The sequence below is a fragment of the Engystomops pustulosus genome, chromosome 11, assembly GCF_040894005.1.
Source record: "Engystomops pustulosus chromosome 11, aEngPut4.maternal, whole genome shotgun sequence".
In the NCBI taxonomy this organism is placed as follows: Eukaryota; Metazoa; Chordata; class Amphibia; order Anura; family Leptodactylidae; genus Engystomops; species Engystomops pustulosus.
Genome location: NC_092421.1, coordinates 10990431 through 11011182, shown reverse-complemented (window position 1 = coordinate 11011182; position 20752 = coordinate 10990431). Strand labels below are relative to the sequence as shown.

Below are 20752 nucleotides of genomic sequence, written 5' to 3'. Positions count from 1 at the left end.
AAAGCCGAACATTTCAAACTTTGAAAATGACGAATTTTATAAGAACTTTTGCCAAATTTTCTTTTTTTTTTTCAGAACGAAACGCAAAACTTATCACTTTTCCAACTAACATGAAGTACAATGTGTCACGAGAAAATATTCTCAAAATCACCCGGATATGATAAAGCGTTCTGCAGTTATAACCAATTATCGTAAAACGGGGCAAAACAAGCGTCTGTGATAAGGGGTTAAATGTTGAAATTGGTGTACATCGGAAAAAGAAAAATGGGCAAACCTATGCGTTTCAAGCATTTCCATCCTGCTCTTAGTCCTGATCTAACCACCTTCATTCAAGCTCAAACTTTTAAAGAGGACCTGTCACCCATAAATTGGGCACTAGGAGCTGATTACTAAAGTATGCAGCTCCTAGTGCTTAAACAAACGCCGGTAATGGAAACCTCCGGTAACGCTAACACTGGAGTACAATGTAAACGCCGGAGCGCTCGCCAAGCGGTCCGATGTATTCATCAAGGGGCGAAGTTAGGGCGTTGTTAGGGGCAGTCACCGCCGGCCTATGGAGTGAGCCGGGCGGTCCGGGGAAGAGACAGCGCCTCGGTCCGCCCCCTTATGAATACATCGGACCGATTTGCAAGCGGTCCGGTGTTTACATTGTACTCCGCCGCAGCGTTAGATAGCGTTACCGGAAACTTTAACAGGTGAAAGACATGAACCGAACAAGTGAATTTGATTTTGAAGGGGGAAACTTACTCCACAAATCTCATTCACACATTCAGTTCATGTCTTTCACCTGTTCAATTGACAAAACTGCACCTGAAACCACCTCAAAGCTGATTGCGATGCAGTTTTAACTGCAACGTGTGAACGCACCCTAAGGGTGAAGACACACATGGCGTTTTTGGGCCGTTTTTCATTGCGCAATTTCGGAAAAACTGACAAAAACGCATGCGTTTTCAAAAACCGCATGCGTTTTTAAAAAACGGATGCGTTTTTTAACGATCTGAAAACGCACTTAGTAAAAACGGCCCAAAAACGCCATGTGTGTCTTCACCCTTAGGGTGCGTTCACACGTTGCAGTTAAAACTGCATCGCAATCAGCTTTGAGGTGGTTTCAGGTGCAGTTTTGTCAATTGAACAGGTGAAAGACATGAACTGAACGGGAGAATGACATTTGTGGAGCAGGTTTCCCCATCAAAATCAAATTCTTCCGTTCAGTTCATGTCTTTCACCTGTTCAATTGACAAAACTGCACCTAAAACCACCTCAAAGCTGATTGCGATGCAGTTTTAACTGCAACGTGTGAACGCACCCTCATTGCGATGCAGTTTTAAAAACGCATTGGAATAGCTGGAGAGTGATTTGCCTAATTAAACAGCTCTTAACACTTGTGTTTACAAAACGCATGCGTTAACCGCGATGTTAACGCATGTGTTAACAATGTGTTAACGGTTGCGTTTTGTAAACACAGGTGTTAGCAGCTGCTTAGTTAGGCAAATCACTCTCCAGCTGCGTTAAACGCGACGTGTGACCGCACCCTCAAATTAGAGAGAGAACGAGCAGGTACTTTATCGACCTGGTTACATTCAGTAGAGATACATTGGGGGACATTTACATAAAGTGTCGGTGTCTGCATTGGCTTTGTTACCGACCTGCTCTGGGAAAGAAGACACACATGTAATATTGTGGAGCTGTGCAGATTCATTTCTGGCGCCAGGACCATTTTCTGTCCCTGGGACCAAAATCTGTCCCGAGCACCAGAAATGTGTCCAACAGTCCCTGCTAGACCAGTTTTCTTTTGGTCTACTTTCCGCCGGTTTACAGCGCCCAAAAAGGGCTGCGACACATATTAATTGTGTCTGAGTTTCCGCTCCGCCAAAGCCACGCCCCTTTTCGGAGAAGAGTCGGAGCAGACGGAAAAAGTCATTTTTTCTGGTGCCGCCAGCTAATAAATAGGTCGGAGAGCAGAACATGTGGTGAGAGCGCCACAAAACTGGCGGAAACGCCATAGCAAATGTCCCCCATTGAACCTTTTCTATGTTTCAAGCCCTTTGGGTACCTTGTGTCAAGATTCAGGATCCAAAAGGCTTCTCTATTCTGGAGTTTTTGCACCCAGTCCCCTCCCCGAGTAGGGGGTTAACCCTTTCAATGACAACAACTTTTAGACAAGAAACATCTCCTTTTTAGTGGAAAAACCCCTTTAAGTAAAGGCTTATACTATGTACCAGCGACAAGATTCGACTTGTACAAGACACTTTTGGACATTAATAGATTTACGAGATCTCTAACACTCGAGACATTTTACTACATCATCGCATTGAAAATTTGCAAATTGCACGTGGTTATAAAGTAATACAGCAGGGTGACAATGATTATGTGGATTTAGGGTGCAGGGGTACAGTTACACCAGTTGTCTGAGGCTGGCGCCACACAGGGCGCTTTGTCTGCGCTTGCAAACGCAGACAAAGTCGCGCCCACCGGGGCGGGCCTCGGCCCGATCGCATCGGCGTTTCTATGGAAACGCCTGCGATCGGGAACGAGCCGCCGGTGTTTCGCGTTAAATTTGTCTGCGCGTTTGCAAGCGCAGACAAAGCGCCCTGTGTGGCGCCGGCCTGAGGGGACCAGTTCGAACAATTTAGTGCAGGAGTCATTAATATCTACTGTGGGAACTAAGAACCGCACCTATTACCTCATACAATCATGGTGGGAGCAACACCTTCTCTATGATGCACACAACCCGTTATTACCATATATACAGTGGTATGGTCGTGGTATTAGCGATTCCCTGTATGTACGGTTGGGTCCTACGTTTTTGGTTAATTGTTAATGACAAGGATTTTGGGCTTCAGTTTCCCCATGAGATGCTCTCTGATCATATTGCTGTTTTTAGAACTAGAGCTGACGGGTGATATAGTGTATAAGCTATATCGTAAATCCGTTAGTGGGAACACATTGCTGTACGCGGACAGCCGGCACCCACATTACATTACAGATAATCTGCTGGTGGGGGAGGTCATACGAGCTCGTCCGTCTCTGTTGCAGCGGAGAGGAGGATTTTCTTGCTGAAAGTAGTATTATCATTAATAGGTCGCAGACCAGGGAATACACATCTTTTAACCCCTTCCCGACATGTGACGTAATAGTACGTTACACGTCAGGTGCGGGTGCATGGAGAAAGCTCACGGGCTGAGCCCACTCCATAGCTGGTAAGTCTTTGCTGCATAATGCAGCAAACACTTACCGGTAACACCCGCCGATCGCTGATGCTGATACAAAAAAATGGCGGCACCCATCGTCGCTCCCAGTGATGTGATTGGTCGCCACGACAGTGATTAGCACTTGGAATGAATGAGGAGGAAAATCCCCATATCCTACATATAGGATTTTGTAGCTGAAAGTAGTATTATCACTAGTAGGTTGCAGAACAGGGGATACTCATGTTTTAATATAAAGAGCTATTGGTATAGCAAGAGGCAGGGATAGGAAAATGTTGGTGAATATCGGTGAGAGTAACGATGAGGAGAATCCGGCTGCTTCCATTACGGCCTATAGTGTTGACTTTTTATGATAAAGATAGATACATTATCAGGAAGTACTTACCTCTGCTGCACTCCGATGAGAAGTTATATGAGATTTTGGAAAAAGGTTGTAGATTCATTCCAAAGAGGGCAAAAACAGGGGGCAATATTGTGTCCCCCATCGTTATATGAATCTTCAGGTAAAATACATGAATCCGGTTGGTTGGCAGTTAGCGGATCTTATCCATAGGAACACGATGTAACACGTATACGCAGAACACCAAGACAAATAGGGAGCTTAGTATTTCATTGTTTGCGACCTGTAACACTAAATATGTAGTTATTTCTTGTGTATAAAAGCCATTTGCAATACGTGGGCAGCACAAAGAGCCTTTATAGTGTGCCATGGGAAAGATATTTCAGATGCTAAAGAGTATACAAAGATCAGAACCGCAAGAAATTACAGTCACAAGTAACAAAAATCAAAAAAGCAGAATGATACCTCTGTCTAGTTTATCAAGACGTTGTAGGGAGGTTCATGGAGGAAATGTTTCTTGTCTATAAGTTGTCATCAGTGGTGTAACTAGAAGCTGATGGGCCCCAGTGCAAAGTCTGTGCCAGGCCCCCGACTATAATGTATGGTTTATAGTAATAGTCTTCTCATATGGGAAAGTGACACCATAAGGGCCCCCTAAACCTCTTGGGCCCGGGTGCAACCGCAACCTCTGCACCCACCCCCCTGTCATCATTGAAAGGGTTAACCCCCTAATCGGGGAGGGGACTGGGTGCAGAAACTCCGGAATAGAGAAGCCTTTTGGATCCTGAATCTTGACACAAGGTACCCAAAGGGCTTAAATTATACAATGGATTTAATGTAAATCTGCTGAATGTATCCAGGTCTATAAAGTACCTGCTCGTTCTCTCTGTTAAATTTTTGGTTTTTTTCTAGTTTCAGGGGGTTTGAAGGCGTTTTAGTACAGGAAGTCTGTACGTCATTGATTACGCGCAGGTGTAACGTGTGCTTAAGGGTAATGCCACACGTGGCCTTTTTGGTCAGTTTTTAAGCATGCGTTTTCAGTCCGTTTAAAAACGCATCCGCTTTTCGACCGTTGGGAAAAACTGACAAAAACGGAAGCATTTTTAAAAAGACTGAAAACGCATGCTCAAAAACGGACCAAAAACGCCATTTGTGGCATCAACATAAGGCTGCATTCACATAAATGTGCGATTTATCTGGTCCCGTATTTCCGCGCCATATGAGACTGTATATACGTGCCGTTTTTCATCCGTATGCAGCGCGTATTTGTACTATTAGACTTCTAAGGGCAAACGGAACTGAAATACGGGAGAAAACAGGACATGCTCGTATTTTTCAACGGCTCGTATACGGTACTAACAACGGCAATGTAAGTGGTTAGACATTTTGTCCACTGAAATGAACGTGACCGTATGTAACCCGTAAAAAGAAACGGTACGGGTAGCATACAGCAATTTCATAAGTTTGTGTGAATGCAGCCTGAATGTGTGAGCTAGAATGTAGAGGGTTAAACCATAAGCAGGGTGTAAATGCTTGAAACGTGTAGGTCCGCCTATTTTTCTTTTTTGGGTGTGCACCCATTTTAATGTTTGAGTAACAATTATGAATTTTCCCCCTTTTTTTATAATGTAGTTGTGCTGAAAAGGCTTCTTTCACATTGCAGCGATCATCTTGGCCGTTACCGATGCGTTAGTCTCCTGCACAGCCATCTCCTCCTCTCCTCCCGTGCACCGAACTTATGGACCTAAAGCTACATGATTATTGAAAGAGGGTGAGCTGACCGTGGTTTTTCTATGTCGAGCGTAGTTCTCTGATCACTATACCGGATGGATGAGTACAGTATGGCACTGTCGTGACACAGGGAGGCAGGGACTCCTGGCATTGGAGATTAATATGATGCAAGGAGTCTGTTCATTCAAGGAAACATGGCAATCTAACGTTAGGAATCTACTTCTACAGTAGATTCTACAAATCTAACTCCTCCCTTTTTTCTAAAACCCAACCCTTAAACTTTAAAAAACTTATTTTTTTATGCTAATGAGCTGCAGCGGCTACCAGGGCGTGGAGTAGCCTCTGTGAGCTCTGGCGGCTCAGTCTACTGGATGCCCAGAGTATCCTCTGCAGAGCTGCCCCCGTGCTGAGGCATGGCCCGTACAGGTTCAGTGAATTCGCAGGGGACCAGGAGCTTCTGTGCATGCGCAGAACTCCCCTTTGGCCGACCTGTCCAGTAGACTTAGCCCCCAAAGCTAACAGAGGCTACTCCACACCCTGGTAGCCATTGCAGATTATTAGCATAAAAATGAATGTTTTACATGTTGGGGGTCAGATAGTAAAAGGTGATGAGGAATGAGCTTGGTTTGGGGAATTTGCCGTCTAGATCTACTGAGTAAGTAGATTTTCTTTAATGTCTTTTCAGATAAATTTTCAGAAATGTTTTCATTAACAAATTCTGCTTAGTTTGTAAAAAGAATCAAGCCCCGCCCTCCCATAGAGATGTGTATATCCAGCATGTACAGCGTGTGCATCAACTTACATCTAAGTTCCCTGTGTTTGGTTACACAGCTCTGAGAAGGGAGGATTAACCCCTTCACTTTCAGATTGATGTTTGAAAACACTGCTGATAGCATACTACAGCCAGGGAGAAAGCAGGGAGGGTTACCACAGCTGTGGGGGGAGAGGCCCGTCTTCAATCCTGTCCAATCTACAGTGTAGCTAGTATTCCAGAGCAATGAAGAAGTAACATTGTAACAAAGGGCACATTGCAGTCTGTCTCACTACAAACCAAGCAGAATTTCTAAATTAATTATTAAACTTCTTCCAAAAAGAGCAGCAGCAGCAGCAGCTGTCCTCAGGGTGTGTGTTGTACGGCTTCGTCGATGGCTACTCTGACAGAATAGTCTGTCCATTGGTCTGGATCCACCAGCTACTGACAATGGTGGAGGCCGAGCCTTGCAGCGCTCCCCGCTGGTCCACCAGCATACTCCAGAGACCCTGCATGTTATATAACGGGTACAGCTCGATTATATTGGGGGTGATTCATACGGACACATTCCCTTTAAAAGGATTGGCCAGGAGTTACTATAAATGACCAATCCAGAGGATACAGATCCACTCTACTCTCTCCCCTAAGGATAGGTTATCTATAGTAATTCCTCCTCTTCTTCATAGATTGTTTGAGATCAGATAAACGTTCTTACTTCCTTATAATAATAATATGGAGCCATACGAGAAGATTTAATTGCACCAATCATCCTACGGTTACGACAATTCTTACACTGCGGTTATAAACACGACACGTTAAATATAAAACAGAAATAACAAAATAACATTTTCACATCAAAAAGAGCTTAAGAAAGTTACATCGGAGAAAAAAGAGCGGGCGCTCGGTAAATCCAGGGTGTTATGCCCCCCCCCCCCCCCTAATCCCAAATCCACGCGTCTCATCCCAAAAATGTCAAAGTCACAATTTTTTCTGACAGTTCCTTTAAATAACAAAAAATATTGTAGCGCAACGTAGGATATCGCTGAAAGAGTTCTACGGGTTCTCGTAGGGTTTTTGGGGGTCATCTGGCATGTTCTACATTCTCAGACACAGAAACTTTTTTTCTCCCAGTCCAGATTATACAATTTTTGAGACGTTAAATATCAATGATCACAATTATGGAACATTGGTGACCTCTGTACAATTGTGTCCCCTCAGAACGGCTGATAACCCTGGACAATGTAAGTCTCTGAATGGTTGTACTAGATGCAGAGGGACGCCCGCTCTTGGGAAATCAGAAAAATCGCAGGAATGTCCCAAAATTAAATGTTATGCCCTAAGCACATTACAGGGGGAACAGCGAGGACATTCTGTTCAAACACCAACTATTGTGGCCTGAAAGAGTTCATCATTGCTAGGGGACACCCCATTAAGGCTGAAAAAGTCTGCATGTGGTACACGTGGATGGATCTGTAGTGCAAGGTATGTCTTACAGCCTTTCAGATGGCCAATAGATGACCATGGAGACTTACAGCCTCACAGATGACCATGGAGACTTACAGCCTCACAGATGACGTTGGAGACTTACAGCCTCACAGATGACGTTGGAGACTTACAGCCTCACAGATGACGTTGGAGACTTACAGCCTCACAGATGACGTTGGAGACTTACAGCCTCACAGATGACGTTGGAGACTTACAGCCTCACAGATGACCATGGAGACTTACAGCCTCACAGATGACCATGGAGACTTACAGCCTCACAGATGACCATGGAGACTTACAGCCTCACAGATGACCATGGAGACTTACAGCCTCACAGATGACCATGGTGACTTATAGTATCATAGATGACCCGGTGCTTTCAGACTGGTTCTCAGGGTGCTGCTTAGACATCTTATAAACTCCTTACATAGTGTAAAATCTGTGTTTTTGAGAAGAGCTGAAATGGGACCATTTTCTATCAGCAAACAGACAGCAAAACCAGTGTATCCACCATACGTGAACACACCCCAAGATGGGATTTACGAGTGAAATGTGGCTGAGATTGTATTCGATCTGGTCATGAGAACACCATTTTCTCTTTGCTGCTGCTTTCGTCCAGGTCAAAGTCATCGTCCTGTTTCTCGTCTTCTGGATATGGGGACATCTCTTCTCCCGTGTGAGTCCTCTCGTGTCTTACAAGGTCGGACTGATGGATGAAGTATCTCCCGCACTGGAGACATGAGAAGACCTTCTCTCCGCTGTGCATCCTGTGATGGATCTTCAGCTGGACCTTGCATGTAAAGCACTGGCCACACTCCAGGCAGGAGTAAGACTTCTCCCTCATGTGGATTTTTTGATGTCGGACAAGAGCAGACTTCTGGTTAAAACATTTCTCACAATCGAGACAAGTGAACGGCTTCTCTCCGGAATGAATCCTCTGATGATCGGACAGAACCGATTTCCGGGTGAAACACTTGCCGCAGTCTGGACATGAGAATAGATTCTGTCCTGTGTGAATTTTCTGATGTTCTACAAGATTTGATTTCTTGGTGAACCACTTCCCACACTCCATACATAAAAACGACTTCTCCCCTTTGTGGATGTGCTGATGTTTCATGAGGTGGGATCGCTGGGTAAAACACTTGCCACATTCCTGGCAGGTGAACGGCCTCTCCCCCGTGTGGCTTCTCTGATGTATCTCAAGCTGACTTTTGCGTGCGTAGAATTTGCCACACTCCACACACGGGAATGGCTTTTCCCCCGTGTGGATGAGCTGATGTTCCACCAGAACCCGTTTCCTGGTAAATGACTTCCCGCACTCCGCACAGGAATACGGCTTCTGACCCGTGTGAAATCTCTGATGTTCTAGCAGGCTGGATTTGTAAGGAAAGGATTTACCACATTCCTCACATGTGAGTGGTCTTTCCGAAGAGTGGATTTTCTGATGTCTAAAGAGAATGGCCTTCAGTGCAAAACACTTCCCACACGTAGAGCAAGAAAACGGTTTCCCCACCGTCCGAATTAGCTGATCGCCTTGGTGTGGGTTCTGTGCTACAATGTTATCACAGTGATCACATAAGAAGTGTATCTGGCCCGTGCGTGCAGACTCGTACCGGAAAAGTTTGGAACGTGTGAAGCATTTCCCACATTCAGAACATATGAACTGCGGCCCGGCTCTGTGTGATTTCTCCTTCATCACTTCCCCGTTACGACCGACAACGGGTATGAGACACGTGCTGAGATGTCCCGGGGGGAGGCTTTCTCTTTGTGAGTCTACAACTGTGGTCTGATCCTGCCTAGGACAATCTTGTGATAATCCTGTAGAGATTTCTGTGTTCTCATCTGCTGGGAACAAAGAAGCTTATCATTAAAGGAGGATTCTGGGAATATAAAGAACAATAATGCTATAAATAAACGAATATAATAAAACGCAATGTCATTAATCACAAAATGGAGCAGACATAGTTTGTTTATATGATTAACTAAATTTTATGGCCTTTCTAAAGTAGGCAGTTATCTCCAAGATGGCCGACACAGGATACTACAACTCCCCTGAACCCTAATTTTTTTTTTTATTCTCCACAACAAGGGGAGCAACATTTTAAATAACATTGAATAACTTAGAGTATTAGTTTATATTTTAATGACCTATTTGAATATTAAAGATGCTTATTCCATCTCTTTGTTCTCTTAGACCTGTTCACACACAGCTTTTTAGTCGTCATAACAATGGGCTAAATCCACGAAAAACCTTCATTCTCTATCACCAAGCCAAGGGCTAAACTGTACCCCCTCATGTATGTATTTTGTGATTTCAGGCTGGTCATGTGCCATGCAACTCATGTTCATCTATGATAACAGGGGTGGAGGAGGCTGGACTTTTTTGGTTTTAATATTTTATCTTATGTGTTTTGAATAAAAATGGTCCTTATTTTTCTGAAATTGTGGATTACTAGTATTTTTGATGGGCTCGGAGGTGTTGATGGGACTACTTTTTATATCTCTTGGGTCAACAATCATATACATGGTAAAAGAGGGGCCATAAAGGAGATGCATTGAGTAACTCTAGTCCTATACATTGGGAATATCCCTGGCAGCATCAAAACAAAGGTGCTGCAGAGATGACGACAAATAGGAGACATGCTCAGCATTTAGATGCACTGAGATGCTTTCCTGTGTGATCTTCATAAGTTTTATGTTCATATTCAGACCTATATGACGTCACGTATTAAAACTGAAATCTTTTTTGACATCCTCTGCTTGCTACTCACCACTGCTGAGACCTGAAGGAACGTCGTCCTCCTTGCCCGGTTCATCGCACATCATGTACGTTTCTTCTTCACTTTCAATAATTTCAACTTTAATGTCAATGAGATCTTCAGCCTATTTGGAGGAAATATAGGAGGAATTAATGGTCAATAAAAGGTCTGAAACAATTTAGTGAAACAAAATATAGCAAAGCAAAAAAAAAAAAATGTAAAAAAAAAAGCCCAGGAGCGTCGGGTCTCTTATTGGCCTCAGTTGTTGAGTGCACAACAAATATAACGTGGACACCATTGTTTTGTTGGTTCCCCTCGTTAATGTAAGAAAAACCCACAATGGTCACAGAAACAATGGAGTTTGACAAAAGTAATACTGTACATACTCGAGTGTAAGCCGAGACCCCTAATTTGAAAAAAAAAAAATGGGAAAACCTATTGACTGGAGTATAAGCCGAGGGTGGGAAATGCATTGGTCACAGCCTCCCAGTATATAGCCTGCTAGCCCCTGTAGTATACAGCAAGCCCCCTTTATTAGCCAGCCAGCCCCCAATTTGCCCAGCACTTAAAAAAAATAAACTTACATACTCATCTTTGGGTGGTCCCGATACTCGGGATGTGGCTCCTCTTCTGTCTTCTGCGCGATGCTCCAGCCCCTGCAGCTCCTCTTATGTAGCTCACACTATGATGCGGCCGCTGATGATGTCTTTGTATGCGCCGGCTGGTAGAGCACATGGACGCGTCTCTGCCGGCTGTTCCTCTCACCAGGGATTTGAGCTGCTCCTCATGAGCTGCTCCAAAGTCCGAGGGGGAAGGCGGGAAGTGAAGGGTTTCAGCACCTTCCAAAGATGCTCAATAGGATTTAGGTTTCGGCTCATAGAAGCCACTTCCCAATAGTCCAGTATTTTTATTCTTGGGCGTTTTGGGTCATTATCCCATTGCAGAACCCATGACCTGCGCCTGAGCCCAAGCCTCCTGACACCGGCAGCACATTTCTCTCTATAATCCCTTCAGATGTCATTGTACCCTGCACAGACCCAAGACCTCCTGTGCCAGATGCAGCAGAGCCCCAGCACATAACAGCCTCCTCCATGTGTCACAGTAGGGATAGTGCTGTGTGTGAATGGATGGACATAGCCTGTCTGTGACTGAATGGATGGATGTGAGATCTATGAATATGAGACTTTCATGATATCACTACAACAGTTAGTTTTTACATTTTCCAAAATATTCACCTAAAAAACAAATATCCCTAACATTTTTGTGAGTCGTGTATTTTAAACTGCTCTCAATTCTTTGTTTCGTTATTTTAATTGGCTGGACAACCTCTTGATGAAGCAGATGGCTCAGTACATCATAGAGACGCTACAGCCGCCGTTACCCCATCATAGAGACGCTACAGCCGCCGTTACCCCATCATAGAGACGCTACAGCCGCCGTTACCCCATCATAGAGACGCTACAGCCGCCGTCACCCCGATCATAGAGACGCTACAGCCGCCGTCACCCCGATCATAGAGACGCTACAGCCGCCGTCACCCCGATCATAGAGACGCTACAGCCGCCGTTACCCCATCATAGAGACGCTACAGCCGCCGTTACCCCAATCATAGAGACGCTACAGCCGCCGTTACCCCGATCATAGAGACGCTACAGCCGCCGTTACCCCATCATATAGACGCTACAGCCTCCGTTACCCCATCATATAGACGCTACAGCCTCCGTTACCCCATCATAGAGACGCTACAGCCGCCGTTACCCCATCATATAGACGCTACAGCCTCCGTTACCTGATCATTGACACTCTGATCTTCCTCTGAGTAATTCTGGGTATGGGGGGGACTGGGGCTCTCCTCCGGTGGAGTCCTTAGATCGGATGCATCTGTAATAAATACACAGGGATGAGAAATAAAACTTGATAAAATGGACAGGACAAAGTTACAGTTTTATATTGTGCCAGATCTTCTCAGTGTCTGATGTTATAGACACGTATGGTAAGATAGTTTTATGGTGCAAATAGCAGAATAATTCTGTTAATGAATTCATGAAACCCTTACCCTCTGTAAGTAAAGGTAAAACTAAGGCCCTCTTACCTGGTGATGTGAGGTCCTGGTGGTCCTCCATCATGACGTCCTTGTACTGGTCCTTGTGTCCTTCTATGTAGTCCCACTCCTCCAGGGAGAAATAGACGCTGACATCCTGACATCTTATAGGAACCTGACACCCACAATGATACAGTCATCACCCAGACACATCACCCCTTGTATAATGTCCCAGCATCCCCTGCAGCGCTCACCTCTCCGCTCAGCAGCTCCAGGATCTTGTGTGTGAGCTCCAGGATCTTCTCCTCATTGTTCATCTCAAGTATCAGTGATGGAGGTGGAGGCTGGATGGGGCTTTGGCTACAGAGATTGGTGGTCACATTCCTTCCAGGTGTCTTCTTTAGTAATGTATAACCCTACAGAAGATAAAGAGCATTCTACTGAATACATTCCCAGTATCCATCATGCTTCCAATGTTTCTGGGTTACTGAGGTAGGAATGATGTAGTAGCTCACCTCTCCACACAACAGGTGGATCATTTCCAAAGTAATGCGGAGGAGAATATACGGAGACTTGAAGTCTACATCTGCACAGCCTGGAGAGGAAGAAGAGCAGACAGAAATCAGGGAACCTGTAGCCAAATGACAAGAATATTATCAAATTCACAACATCAGAGACTTTGGTATTTTTTGCCTTCTGTTCCCCAGAACATTGTCTTACCTGCTGTATGGGGGGGCTGGTGGTCCTCCTTTACAACGCAGCTGTAGAGGTTCTTGTGTCCCTCCATGTAGTCCCACTCCTCCATAGATACGTGGACAGAAACATCCTGACACCTTATAGGAACCTGACACACAAAAATGACACGTCACATCATCCAGACACCTTGCCTATGCCCGAGAGGGGAGAGATCCGAACTGCCCATTGTATGTCTACAGTATGTCCGTTGCTCCGAGTGCATGTGCTTTCCATGCTATAGCATGTTTACTCTGCAGGTTTTGGAATCTGCCTGATGCAATGTCGGATCTCCTGCTACATGGGACCCTAGAGGTGCCTAGAGGTACTACTACTGCCTCTAGGCATCCCAGCAATCATGTGACCTCCGGGATGCCACCACTGAAAGGGTCCGTCTAGAAATCGGCACAGCCCAAATAATGACAAATCTGACTATAGAAGTAGATTTATCATCTGTGACCAGAGCTGCAGAGTAGCTACAGTGACTATGCCTCGGCGACCATGCCTCAGTAACCACAATGCAGCCGCGGCGACCAAAGGAGGTTTGTGGGTGTCTGAGACATGGCTCCTGTGTCATCGCTGCTGTTGTCAGATTAGTTGCTATATATCAGTGATGGCGAACCTTTAGGAGATAGAGTGCCCAAACTACAAGCTAAATCCACTTATTACCGTGAAGTGCCAACATGGCTTTTTAGGAAGTAACTTATTGCTATCTGTTCTTCTACATCTTTCAATCGTATCGGCCCCCTGAGGTTACCAATACAGTTGAAAAAAGGAGGGTAAATTCAGACTCTCATTGTAGCTTCTCACCAGGGACTCTCTGTACAGGAAAAACAGTGGGTCCAGCAGGAGGACCTCCAAAGATAATGCCGCCCTGTCCACACCTTCTCACTTTTCCCGCATTTCCAAATAGACAATGAAGTGTGGCTTTAAAATAGCATTGAGAGCAGCTGCTCTTAAGTTGCCTGGGACTGCAGGAAGGTTTGGTGGATTTGGTCATATTTGGTGAACTCTGTCCTGGAGCAATGGTGCCCACCGAGTGTCACTTCTGGCACCCGTGCCATAGGTTCGCCATCACTGCTATATATGAACACAACCCTATCACATGTTCTCTACAAAGCCAGGGCATGGACGGACAATTTCCATCTGAACGGATCACCCCTTTTGTTATTGTGTAATGTCCCTGATTGCCCAGCGGCCCTCACCTCTCCAGTCAGCATCTCTATGATCTTATTGCTGAGCTCCAGGATCTTCTGATTATTGCTCCTCTCATATATCAGTAAGTGAAATGGAAAGTCCAGGATGGAGGTCTGGTTCCGGCTCCATGCTGCAGATGCCCAGGGGAAGCTGCTGGGGGTCTTCTTCACTACTGAGTAATTCTGTGTGCAGAGAGAGATACTGATATCAGTGCACATGTGTACATACATATACTACACCTTTAGTAGTTGTAGTAAGTGCTGATGATGTCATGTACTCACCTCTCCAGTTAGCAGGGAGATAATGTCTAGGCTGATGTGTAGAACTCTCTCTGCCATCTTGTTCCTTTCTTTGTCCACACTTGGTGGACTGGTCAGGGAGGGGAACATGGTCTTGCAGAAAAGACCAGAAGATCTGGAACAAAAGCAGGTGACAGTCTCAGCAGTCATGTCCGGATGTACGTCTGAAGCAGGTGACAGTCTCAGCAGTCATGTCCGGATGTACGGCTAAAGCAGGCGACAGTCTCAGCAGTCATGTCCGGATGTACGGCTGAAGCAGGCGACAGTCTCAGCAGTCATGTCCGGATGTACGGCTGAAGCAGGCGACAGTCTCAGCAGTCATGTCCGGATGTACGGCTGAAGCAGGCGACAGTCTCAGCAGTCATGTCCGGATGTACGGCTGAAGCAGGCGACAGTCTCAGCAGTCATGTCCGGATGTACGGCTGAAGCAGGCGACAGTCTCAGCAGTCATGTCCGGATGTACGGCTGAAGCAGGCGACAGTCTCAGCAGTCATGTCCGGATGTACGGCTGAAGCAGGCGACAGTCTCAGCAGTCATGTCCGGATGTACGGCTGAAGCAGGCGACAGTCTCAGCAGTCATGTCTGGATGTACGGCTAAAGAAAGTGATTGTCAGGTGCACAATGATGATGAGCCATAATATGAGCTCTGGAGACCTTTAAGGGGGCAATATCTAATATATAAAGCTGAGTGTTTGTATGTCTGCTAAAGGAATCTGCACAATCGTATTTACGGTCACCAAATTTTGCACAGCCGCTCTCTGTGACTCAGAGAACATCATAGACTTAGTTTTGGGACTGAGTAAGTGATGCGGCTTGTGATCCATCAAATAGGACTGAGACCCCCAGACTACAGGAGCAATCGGGGTTCTCATTACCTGATAATATTATCAGTTTGGAGTGATGTCACAGGTAAGTGAACCCTCTGGGTGGTAGTTACATATAATAATTCATGACTATCCCCCCACATCATGTCATTATAGTACATTCCTCATAGGGATCTCCCCCGCTGCTAATGGTACATCCACAGCAGAATACTGCGCAGCACTCCAGACGGTCCCTGCTGCCATAACAACCAATCACAGCGCAGCTTTCATGAGTCCAGACCAGCGTTAGAGATGAAAGCTGCGCTGTGATTGGTTGCCATGACAACAAGGGCCTGTTATCTTTCCCAATGTGAACAGAGCAGCTCACGCATCCTGATAGAACCAAGCTATGGAGGGGAACAATGCAGACGGTGCGGTACCGCACAACGCTCCAGCAGGAAGATGTAGGATGTATTAGAGACAATACGTACACTAATCACTCACTGAACCACCACCGACTCGCTCCCCGGAAGTTATCCTCCTTCTGCCGGGTCGCTTCCTGCCATTTCCCGAAGCCCTATGGACAAATCATCTGACAAAAGCCGCACACTCCAGGCTTTGCCCACACTCAATATGGCCGCGGGGCCGTGCTGCTCTTGTGCGCATGCGCAGGGAAACAGACGAATCCATTGTCCGCGGCAATAGACGATGTTTTGCTAAGGATCTTCTTGTATATACTGTTATATATATAAACTTAAAGGGGTATTCTGACATTCATATAAAATATTACATAAATAAAATTATTTTCACAGCCCTCCATGGATGATGTTAGTACAGGCGGTCCCCTCCTTAAGAACATCCGACTTACAGACGACCCTTAGTTACAAACGGACCTCTGAATGTTGGTAATTTACTGTACTTTACCCTTGGGCTACAATTATCAGTTATCACAGGCGTCTGTAATGAAGCTTTATTGTGAATCCTGGTTCTTATGACAACCCAAAAATTTAAAAATTCAATTGTCACAGAGACCAAAAAATATTTGTCCGGACTTACAATTATAAAATATACAGTTCCAACTTACATACAAATTCAACTTATGTACAAACCTACAGAACCTATCTTGTACGTAACCCGGGGACTGCCTGTAGTCACTAATTTATGAATTTGTGTTATTTTCAGCGGATCCATGTCAGCGTCATCACGTTTTTATTGTTATGTTTTTTTCCATTGGTGTTATGTGAGGTGAAAAATATCCTTATCTGGGGCGCAAACAGTCCTTATCAGTTGAAAGGTGATTTTTCAATTAACCCTTCAAACAACCCGACGGATTCGGACAAACCACGGAATTTAAAAAGCAAATTGTGTCGCAAGATCAGCACTCACATGCACCAGGAAATTGGACGCACAATCTTAGTGAATCGCGGCAGAGTTCATCCTTGTCGGACAACGCACAGCGGGGATCGCGACAGGAGGGGTAAGTAAATGGAAATGTGCCCCATTATTTCTCACACAGAGCACTGTCTCCAGGGTGACAGAATGGGGCACATTTACTTACCCGTCCCGTCGCAATCCCTGAGGTGCGTTGTCCAACGAGGATTTGGAGCTGCCGCTTTCATTAAGACCGTGCATCCAATTTCCTGCGTGTGTCGCTTCCCCATTTCAGGTCCGCCGGAGTTCACCATCTTTTTCCCGGTGCATGTAAGTGCTTGGGCTTGCGACACAATTTCGAATGTTAAATCCCGCGCTCAGTCCAAATCAGTCAGGTTGTCTGACGGCCACGCCCCCCGATTTGTGTCGCATGAAAGTCGGCCCGATTGCGCCAAAATACGATCGCGTGCGCCAAATACCCCTGTTAAATGCGGTGCAAAACGGAAAAAGTTGGGAAGCCCGACGAAAATGCGGTCCGGACCCTTAAAAAATGTGCCCCAATGTTTTTTTCTAAAAGTCCTGAGAAGAAGACTCCAATGGCTCCCCAGTGAGGCCAAAAACATAAGCTAAGCAGGTACTGAAGGAAAAATACAGGACAGACTTGCCTCTCAGCAGATCAAATATTAATGTTTGAATCATGAGATGAGTAGACATTTTACAATATGGCTGACAGCCCCCCCCCCCCCCTCAGCTAAGACAAAATGGCGTCTGTCTGGCCCAAAATGGCGTGTGTAGAGAAATATATAGCTCACAGAGGGCTAGTTTTTTGTGGGACAGGCTGCAATTTTCATTTATACAGTAACATTGAACTTCCTTTTAATTAGGGTTAGGTGGAAAAACTGCATTTAACCGCATGGTTATGAGGGTGTTTTCTTGGTGTTCACAGAGTGGATACATAATGGGTTAGATGTACAGTGCGGGTCGTTATGGATGTGGCGATACCAAATATGTAGAAATACAAAGCCTGTAAGAAAATGTCACAACTATTTTTCTTTTGACAATTTTACTGCATTTACTGCATTTTTTCCTGCTTCCTAGTATATTGCAGTGACTTATAACACTTGGAAGTAGAATTTGTGCAGCAGATAACAAGCCCTCGCACAGCTCTGCAAATGGAAAATACAAAAGCTTTTTGTTTTATATTTTAAAAAATGGCTTTACAAAGGTTGTTGGGTCATAACCTGCTGATCAGTGGGGACCTTAGTGATGGGACCTCGCGGATCACGAGCATCTGTGTACTGAGAAAGAGGCACACACCGCCCCTTCCCCACTCCCAAATGGCATAATATCAACCTTAAAGGGGATTTCCCACAAAGAGAAGTTAGGCCCTATCCACGGGATAGGGCCTAACATGCTGATCAGTGTGGGTCTCAGTGCTGAGACCCCCGCAGATCGCGAAAACAAGGGGTCCGTCAGACTAATGGAGCAGACGGCTGTGCATGACCGTTCTGCTTCATTGATCTCTATGGAACTGACGGAGATCACCGAGATCTCCATCACCATTGAGACCCCCACTGATCAGCAAGTTAGGCCCTATCCCGTGGATAGGGCCTAACTTTACTTCCAGGAAAAACCCCTTTAATGGCGTACATAGTATAATGACCCCTTCCTGTGACCAAGCCCCCTAAGGGGCCTCTGTCTCTCTTATATTGTGGCCTCCTGTCCTCCATCGTCCCCATATTGTGGCCCCCTGTCCTCCAACCTCCTCATATTCTGGCCCCCTGTCCTCCAACCTCCTCATATTGTGGCCCCCTGTCCTCCAACCTCCTCATATTGTGGCCCCCTGTTCTCCAACCTCCTCATATTGTGGCCCCCTGTCCCTCGTCCTCCTTATATAGTGGCCTCCTGTCCTCCATCGTCCCATATTGTGGCCTCCTGTCCTCCATCCTCCTCATATTGTGGCCTCCTGTCCTCCATCGTCCCCATATTGTGGCCCCCTGTCCTCCAACCTCCTCATATTGTGGCCCCCTGTCCTCCAACCTCCTCATATTGTGGCCCCCTCTCCTCCAACCTCCTCATATTGTGGCCCCCTGTCCTCCATCCTCCTCATATTGTAGCCTCCTGTCCCTCGTCCTCCTTATATAGTGGCCTCCTGTCCTCCATCGTCCCATATTGTGGCCTCCTGTCCTCCATCCTCCTCATATTGTGGCCTCCTGTCCTCCATCCTCCTCATATTGTGGCTTCCTGTCCTCCATCCTCCTCATATTGTGGCCTCCTGTCCTCCATCCTCCTCATATTGTGGCCTCCTGTCCTCCATCCCCATCATATTGTGGCTTCCTGTCCTCCATCCTCCTCATATTGTGGCCTCCTGTCCTCCATCCTCCTCATATTGTGGCCCCCTGTCCTCCATCCTCCTCATATTGTGGCCCCCTGTCCTCCATCCTCCTCATATTGTAGCCTCCTGTCCCTCGTCCTCCTTATATAGTGGCCTCCTGTCCTCCATCGTCCCATATTGTGGCCTCCTGTCCTCCATCCTCCTCATATTGTGGCCCCCTCTCCTCCATCTCTCTTATATTGCAGCCTCCTGTAGATTCATAGACAGACTTATACTGCACCAGATTTATCAGCCAGCACCAGCCACTTATATGAATCTGGTGCAGAATAAGACTGTCTAGTCGCACTCTGCACCGTCTAACCTTAGGACGATCTTTATAAAGCTGACCCAGAGACTTGTGGAGGCAGCAGGAGCTGATCCTACCTCCTGGTCTTGGCTCTGTTGAGGACTATGAGGGGGCCAGCACAGGACATTCTCCCAACTGCCCGGGATGACATGACTAAAAACCACGACTATGCGGTGAATTCAGGACGGTTGGGAGCTATGTCACACATGTGCCAGCTGCTCCAGTCATCTCTATGGCACTGAATGAGATAGGTGAGTACAAGATTTGGCCGATCTCCATTAGCAACACAGAGATGAAGGAAGCAGCCAGCTCCTGTCCGCTCCAGTCATCTCTGGGGAACCAAGGGTACAACTGATCCCCGTTCTCGTGATCCGTGGGGTCCCATCTCTGAGACCCTCACCGATCAGCAAGTTAACTTGCTATCAACCCCTGAACAACCCCTTTAAGGGGTTAATGTCTTAGACACTGTGGTCAGTACAGACAGTGCAGGTACAATGTATCTGTACATCATGGAGTCTCAGAAGACAAAAGGGGCTTCTGTATTACATGGCTGATTTGTGTCAGGGTGCATTCACACATTGCTTTGCATTTCGCAGGGGGGGCACGGCTTCCCCAATCACATATGCATTTCCAGAACCTACATGCAAAACACTGGGTACTTGCTACCAATTGCTTATGTTTCAAAGGAAATGCATATGTGATCAGACCAAGCCCAGACTCAGACTGTGCTATGTGTCCTTCTCTCTTACAGTCTGTGCTGCGCACCCCCCTCTATCACAGACTGTGCTGTGCACCCCTCTCTATCACAGACTGTGCTGCGCCCCCCCCCTCTATCACAGACTGTGCTGTGCACCCCTCTCTATCACAGACTGTGCTGCGCCCCCCCCCTCTATCACAGACTGTGCTGTACACCCCTCTCTATCACAGACTGTGCTGCGCACCCCTCTCTATCACAGTCTGTGCTGCGCACCCCTCTCTATCACAGACTGTGCTGTGCACCCCTCTCTATCACAGACTGTGCTGCGCCCCCCCCCTCTATCACAGACTGTGCTGCGCCCCCCCCTCTATCACAGACTGTGCTGTACACCCCCCTCTATCACAGAATGTGCTGTACACCCCTCTCTATCACAGACTGTGCTGTGCACCCCTCTCTATCACAGACTGTGCTATGTGTCCTTCTCTCTTACAGTCTGTGCTGTACACCCCTCTCTATCACAGACTGTGCTGTACACCCCCCTCTATCACAGACTGTGCTGTACACCCCCCTCTATCACAGACTGTGCTGTGCACCCCTCTCTATCACAGACTGTGCTGCGCACCCCTCTCTATCACAGTCTGTGCTGCGCACCCCTC

The 20752-nt window shown here is 46.3% G+C and overlaps 2 protein-coding genes across 2 annotated transcripts in view; one reads left to right on the top strand and one right to left on the bottom strand.

The window, feature by feature from the left end:
• The window catches only part of LOC140106172 (uncharacterized), a 41560-nt gene extending 25796 nt beyond the window's left edge, over window positions 1–15764 (bottom strand). Inside the window, exons 1-10 of the mRNA XM_072130446.1 lie at window positions 15420–15764; window positions 14527–14659; window positions 14254–14427; window positions 13037–13160; window positions 12832–12947; window positions 12571–12732; window positions 12368–12491; window positions 12065–12156; window positions 10288–10399; window positions 8350–9361 (exon numbers count right to left, since the gene is read on the bottom strand). Coding sequence (XP_071986547.1) covers window positions 8350–9361; window positions 10288–10399; window positions 12065–12156; window positions 12368–12491; window positions 12571–12732; window positions 12832–12947; window positions 13037–13160; window positions 14254–14427; window positions 14527–14659; window positions 15420–15529 — 2159 coding nt within the window. The 5' untranslated portion in view covers window positions 15530–15764. The remainder of the gene's footprint in view (window positions 1–8349; window positions 9362–10287; window positions 10400–12064; window positions 12157–12367; window positions 12492–12570; window positions 12733–12831; window positions 12948–13036; window positions 13161–14253; window positions 14428–14526; window positions 14660–15419) is intronic.
• LOC140106456 (uncharacterized) overlaps window positions 15675–20752 on the top strand; it is a 73106-nt gene continuing 68028 nt past the window's right edge. Inside the window, exon 1 of the mRNA XM_072130902.1 lies at window positions 15675–16252. The gene's annotated coding sequence lies outside the window, so the exon portion shown is untranslated. The remainder of the gene's footprint in view (window positions 16253–20752) is intronic.